Source organism: Ceratotherium simum, chromosome 22, assembly GCF_057802395.1.
Source record: "Ceratotherium simum simum isolate JZ-2026a chromosome 22, ASM5780239v1, whole genome shotgun sequence".
Classification (NCBI taxonomy): domain Eukaryota; kingdom Metazoa; phylum Chordata; class Mammalia; order Perissodactyla; family Rhinocerotidae; genus Ceratotherium; species Ceratotherium simum.
Genome location: NC_141921.1, coordinates 23,687,937 through 23,694,134, shown reverse-complemented (window position 1 = coordinate 23,694,134; position 6,198 = coordinate 23,687,937). Strand labels below are relative to the sequence as shown.

Here is a 6,198-nt window from a genome sequence, read left to right as displayed (position 1 = left end):
TTTTCTCATTCATAAAAGCAGGAAGGATCCTCATCTGGGCTGTGAGATGAAATAAAGCCCGCAGGACAGTGCCTGGCACAAAGATGTCTCCAAGCTCCAAAAGCAGTGTTAGCTCTCTACCAGGAGTAGTAGGTAGGGTGACAGGGTGACTTGATCTTCCCACGTTTAGGGGCACTTTTGAGAGCAAAAGAGGGTGCTGTTAATTATTCCCAGGCCCCAGGCATAAACCAGTACAGTCTTGGGAAGATGCAATGTATAGTCACCCTTGTGTTAGTCAACACCATCTCTGTAGAGACAGCGAGGTGTCCGGCCCTGTGGTGACTAAGATCCTGGGACTCCCAGGGAGGCTGGAAATCCTGGGGTTTCCTGACAAGGCTGGGGCACCAGAGGCTCTAATTAGGTTCCTAGTCATGGCACACTAGTCAATAAGACCAAGCGTCCTTGTCCCCAGAGCCCAGCCCAGCCACAAGCCCGCCTCCCCGGGCAGGGAGTCGAGAGCACCTCTGCCCTCCTCCGTCCCTCACCCCCCTCCCACAGGATCTGCCCCTTGTAGCAACTCCAGGCAATGACCTCCCCCCATCCTGCCCTCACTCCCGCACAAAAGATTCCTCCCATCTCCTTTCCAGGCACAGGTTTCGCTGTGCCCCTTCCCACTGGGGGCACAAGATTCTCCAAAACGCACAGGCCTCAGTGGAGGACGCAGAGCCCGAGCCGGGCACCGCCGTCAACGGCCGTCGTACCGAAAGGGCAGACCCCCAGGAGTGCCCCCACGCAGGGTCGAGGCGGGGCGCCAGGCAGGGACGGTGACGGGCAGGGCGCGGGCACGGTATCCGTGGTAATAACGAGCGTAGGCAGTAACCTGATTGCAGTCCGTCCCGGGCCACGGCACTTAACAGTTTAGAGTGCTACACGCCCCTAATCTCAGTGGAGCCTTTGCAACAGCCCTGCCCGTAGCCACCGATGCCCTCATTTCACACGTGAAGACACGGAGGCTGAGGCAAGCGACGAGCCCCTCCACAAGTGGCTCCCGGAACCCGTGGCAGCGTCGGGACGAGAATCCGACCCCCCGCCGGGCGGGCTCCGGAGCTCCTCCCCCGACCCTCCCTCCTCCACGCCGCCCCCGCGGAGTGCCGCCCTCGCCGCGACTGCAGAGCCCCGGCTCCGGCCTCGCTCGCCTCTGCTGCGGGCCCCGAGGACGCGGGGTCCCGGCCCCGCGCTGGCCGCGCCGCTGCAGGTGAGTGCGGGGCGGGGGCGGGGGCCTCTCCGGACGCTGAGCGCTCCCGGGCGACCCCCGGCGGCGGGGCAGGGGCTGGAGCCTGCCTGCCCCGCCAGGCTGAGGATGGGGGCGAGGGGAAGGGAGAGGGTGGAGGGACCTCTCCCCTCGCCCCAAACCCTCCTACTGCCTCTCGCCCCTCGATGCTGGGCGGGGTGGGGGCTCCAGCTGCTGGAAGCTTCTCGGGTGCCCCCACCCACGTCCGCAAGCTCTCAAGCTGCCTAAGGGGGGCGGGGGGGCGCGGGAAGGAGAAAGAGTACTTCTGTGCTGCCCGGGGCGGGGGAGTGGGGGGCCGGGGGGTGCATTTTGAAGGTGGGGTGAAAGCTGGGCGCGGCTTGTTCCCGGGGCTGGGAAAAAGCGGGTGGCTGGGAGCTGGTGCTGGGGGGACTGCAGGGGCAACCAGAACCGGCTCCACCAGTCCCGGGCTGGGCTTGGAGGGAAATTCTTTGCTGATGAGTCGCGTCCCCGGGGTGTGTCACGGGGAGCGGGCCGACAGGACTGGAAGGTGGGGGCCCAGGAGGGGGCTGCACCGCGGTGGGCTGCCATGGGAGGTGGAAGTGCACTTTAGGGTCCCTCCCCTCCCGGGGCTGGCGGACGAGGCTCCAACCTCCACTCCAGTGTTCTTGAACCCTCACCAGGTGAGTGGCCAGCTGGGGAGGGAATGGTCTCTTATGATTCTTACAACAGCTCAAGAAAATAGGAATTATTTCCCTTTCGAGATAAAGAAAAGAGGTCAAGGAGATGGGAGAATTCTTGGAATTCACCCAGCTAGTAAGTGGCAGAGCCAAGGCTTGCTTCCAGGTGTGACTCCACCCCCAATGCACATTCCGCTGCCCCTCCCCAAAGGCGAGGTCTTAGAGGCGGCGGAGTGGGGGAGAAGAGGAGGGACTCTAGGGGTGGGGTCTTCCTCTGCCACCCCATCCTGCCTGAGATCCCCAGCGAAGAAGCATCAGGAGGGCTGAGATGCTGAGAAGGAACTGCATCTTCTCCCTCTCTCCAGAGCGGGAAGTATTTCCCCCAAGCACCCTTGGCCAGACTGCCCCTTGGGGCTCCTGCCTGCACCTCACAGCCCCTCCCTCCAAGCTGCCACTGAGAATTCAGCATTCATTTATTTGTTCATTCAACGTTTACTGAGTACCTCCTGCGTGCCAAACGCTAGGCACTAAATATAAAGCAGTAAGCAAGACAGAGTTGACATTTTAGTGGGGGAGACATGATAAATAAGAACAAAAAAATAAACAAATACTTTAATTCCACCGGGTGATTAAATGCTATAAAGGAAATAAAGGGGACAGAAGCAGAGTGACTGGGAGGGCAGGGGCTCCCAGATTCGGGTTTATCTGGGGAGACCTCAGAGATGCTTGAGCAGAAGCCTGAATGGTGAGAAGGATCCAGCCATGGAAGGTTCTGGAGGAAGAGCATTCCAGGCAGCAGGTATACTTACAAAGTCCCCGAGACCCCCGGGGTGGCTGGAGCAGAGACAGGCAGGGTGAGAGTGTAGGAGAGGAGGGTGAGAAGGTAGAATCTGGTTTAATTTAATGAATCTGGTTTAACTCTAACCATAATGAGAAGCTAGTAGAGTTTTAAACAACGAAGTGACATGATCCGGTCTAGTGGCCTCTAGAGGCGCAGGAGCAGGCACTGAAAGGCCAGTGAGGACGCCGTGGCAATGATACGGGCAAGAGTGATGATAGCTTGGAGGGGTGAGAAGCAGTGGTGCAGGAGGTGGCCCCGCAGGCATCCTGCATGCTCTGAGTCACAACCCCAGCCCCAGGAGCACTCACATGTGCACACAGGCCCACACAGGCACACGGAGAGGTGCGTGCTCCCACACCCATGGCAGTGTGCAGACAGTAGCTGCCCTCAGGCAGACCCACCTCTCCGCACCCTCTGAGTCACTCCAGGACGGGGAGGAAGGATCTGAACAAAGCATATCCAGGATCTGAACAAAGCATATCTCCCCACCACAAAGCCCTGGCATCCAGCATGGCTGGGGTGGCTGGGGCTCCCCCAGGCCCTGGCACAGGGAGGGGGGAGTTGTGTCTAGATTTTCCCTGGATCTGGTGTCCCCAGGAGCCAGACCATTACCCCCCATGCACCCCCAATCTGAATTGGTCTCCCAACTTCACCACCCGCTGGCTGGGAGACCTTGGGGAGGTTCTTTCTCCTCTCCAAGCCTGTTTCTTCCCTATAGAATGGGGCCATAACCCCAACCTCACAGGGCGGTAGCAAGGCATCAGTGAGGTAAGTTGCAAGAACCTGGTCTGTGGCAGGCATCCAGCAGAGAAGGGGAGAGGAGCTGGTAGAGAGCACAGCCCTGGCACCGACAGCCCCGCCTTGAAAGCAGCTCTGGTTTTAAATGAGTGACTTGACCTCTTTCACAGTGAGTGGCCAGCATTTATTGGGCACGCACTATGTCCTCGGTGCTTTGCAACCATTATCTCATTGGATTATCAATTTCTTCATCTGTAAATAAGGAAGACAGTAGTATCTACCTTCTGGGGCCATTATAAGGATTAAATGAGATCCTGCACGTAAAGCCTTCAGCTCCTTGCCTGGCTCATAGGAAATGCTCAATAAATGGTAATTGTTGTCATCAGCAAATGCACAGTCCTTTCCTTCCAGCATACTAGCTCTGTGACTTTGGGAACGTTACTTAACCTCTCTGTGCTTCAGTTTCCTATCCGTAGCTTAGGAAGAAGAATAGTTCTTATCTTGTAAAATCGTTGTGCTGATCCAACAAGTCCATCCACATAAAGACCTCAGAACAATGCCTTGTACATAGTAAATCCTCAATAAATGATACCAATTCAATAACATATGCTTTTTCCTATTGTTCTGTCAGGTGCGCACGGCCCCCGGCACACCTCCCAGGCACCATGGACTGGAAGACTCTTCAGGCCCTCCTGAGCGGGGTCAACAAGTACTCCACGGCATTCGGGCGCATCTGGCTGTCAGTGGTGTTCGTCTTCCGCGTGCTGGTGTACGTGGTGGCCGCGGAACGCGTGTGGGGGGACGAGCAGAAGGACTTTGACTGCAACACCAAGCAGCCAGGCTGCACCAACGTCTGCTATGACTACTTCTTCCCCATCTCCAACATCCGCCTCTGGGCCCTGCAGCTCATCTTTGTCACGTGCCCCTCGCTGCTGGTCATCCTGCACGTGGCCTACCGCCAGGAGCGCGAGCGGAAGCACCGCCTGAAACACGGTGACCAGTGCGCCAAGCTGTACGACAATGCAGGCAAGAAGCATGGCGGCCTGTGGTGGACCTACCTCCTCAGCCTCATCTTTAAGCTCATCATCGAATTCCTCTTCCTCTACGTGCTGCACACTCTCTGGTATGGCTTCGGCATGCCACGCCTGGTGCAGTGCGCCAACGTGGCACCCTGCCCCAATATCGTGGACTGCTACATTGCCCGGCCTACTGAGAAGAAGGTCTTCACCTACTTCATGGTGGGTGCCTCTGCCGTCTGCATCGTGCTCACCGTCTGCGAGATCTGCTACCTCATCTTCCACAGGATCCTGCGATGCATGAGCAAGAACAGGTCCCCAGGGGGCCGCAGCCCCCCGTCCTCCGCCCGCCGGGCCTCCACCTGCCACTGCCACCACAAGCTGCTGGTAGAGGCTGGGGAGCTGGGCCTGGACCCCGCAGATGACAAGCCACATGCTTCAGCACCCAGCATGACCGCCATCTGACCACGGGCTGGGGAGCGAGACTGGGCTGCCAAAGGGGCCAGGCAGGGCGGTATTGTGCTGGTGGAGGGTCCTAGAGGTGCTGGGTGCGCCCACTTTAAATTCACTAAACTATCCAATTGCATTTTGGGCAGATATTTTTTGAGCACTGGGCTCTGTGCTGTCTACTTGGGTATAGGATACAGGCCCAGTGCCAGCCGGTGGATGAGACAGACATTGAAACAAACAAATTAACTTCTGCACGCAAGGGGACACTTAGGGGGCTCATAGCAGGGCTTCTCCCTAACCCAGGAGGGGGCGATCAGGCGAGGCTTCCCTTAGGAAATAACGTTTAAGAGAGGTGAGAAGTGCTTCCTAGCAGAGAAAACAACAGGTGCAGAGGCCTGGAGGCCACAAAAAGAGAGATGCTTGCCCTGTGCTGGATGCATCGGACCAAAGGGAATCTGGGTCACCACTGCCCTCACGGGAAGGCCCCCTCCCCCCAAACCCTACTCCCCCAGCCTCAGGCAGCTTTGCTCCCATCTTCCTCCCCGCAAATGTTGTCTGGTGCCAGCCTTTCAGGCCCTGCTCCTAGGGATTCAGGGTGGATGTGCTGATAGGAACGTCACCAAGGCAGTTTCCTTGAAATCAATAGATGCTGTGTTTTTACAGGTTGACTCTGTCCTCTGTTCTCCTACACTCCACCCACAAGACCCTCAGAGCAGGGAAGGTAGCCCTTGGATGGTGAGGAAGCTCTGTAGCTGGGGGTGAAGTGAGGATGGGGGCTATGACTCAGGCTGGACATGAAGTGAGGCTGTCGCTGTGGTTGGTTTGGAGGTGGAGGCAGTGGGTGGAACCTACTGATATACAGGTTGTGATTCTAGATGTGGTCACAAGAGGGCGCTGTGCTCCCACTACAACAGCGCTTCTACCGTTTATGGGGAGACCCTGCCTTGTGTACACACATAATCACTGTCCTCACATTCTAGACAAACCACACTCTCTCCTCCTCTGTAACTGAATCACTGCCGTCCACAACCCGCATCCCCGCCCTATGTACACAAAACCCGTTATTCATACTCTCGTTCCTTGTATATGCTCTCAACAGGCCAGTCATCTCCTGTAAGGCCATGCTGTCCCAGCCTCACCCAAGCCTTATTCAGCTCCTTGCACTTTCCCCGAGCGTCCTCTCCACACCAGGCCCCTGGCAGGACGCTGGGACTGCACAGGGGAGTAGGAGCTGAGCCCAAAGAG

At 57.7% G+C, this 6,198-nt stretch overlaps 1 protein-coding gene across 2 annotated transcripts; it reads left to right on the top strand.

Moving 5' to 3' along the window:
* The first annotated feature begins 919 nt into the window (after window positions 1-919).
* On the top strand, window positions 920-5,618 carry GJB3 (gap junction protein beta 3). Of its 2 annotated transcripts, none has more exons than XM_014784126.2 (2): window positions 920-1,234; window positions 4,119-5,618. In XM_014784126.2, the coding sequence occupies exon 2, from the start codon at window positions 4,153-4,155 to the stop codon at window positions 4,966-4,968; it is 816 nt and encodes a 271-aa protein (XP_014639612.1). In that variant the 5' UTR covers window positions 920-1,234; window positions 4,119-4,152; the 3' UTR covers window positions 4,969-5,618. The 2 variants fall into 2 exon arrangements, with proteins under 2 accessions (XP_014639612.1, XP_087302469.1); XM_087446343.1 differs by lacking the exon at window positions 920-1,234 and adding an exon at window positions 1,840-1,911.
* Window positions 5,619-6,198: the final 580 nt, after the last annotated feature.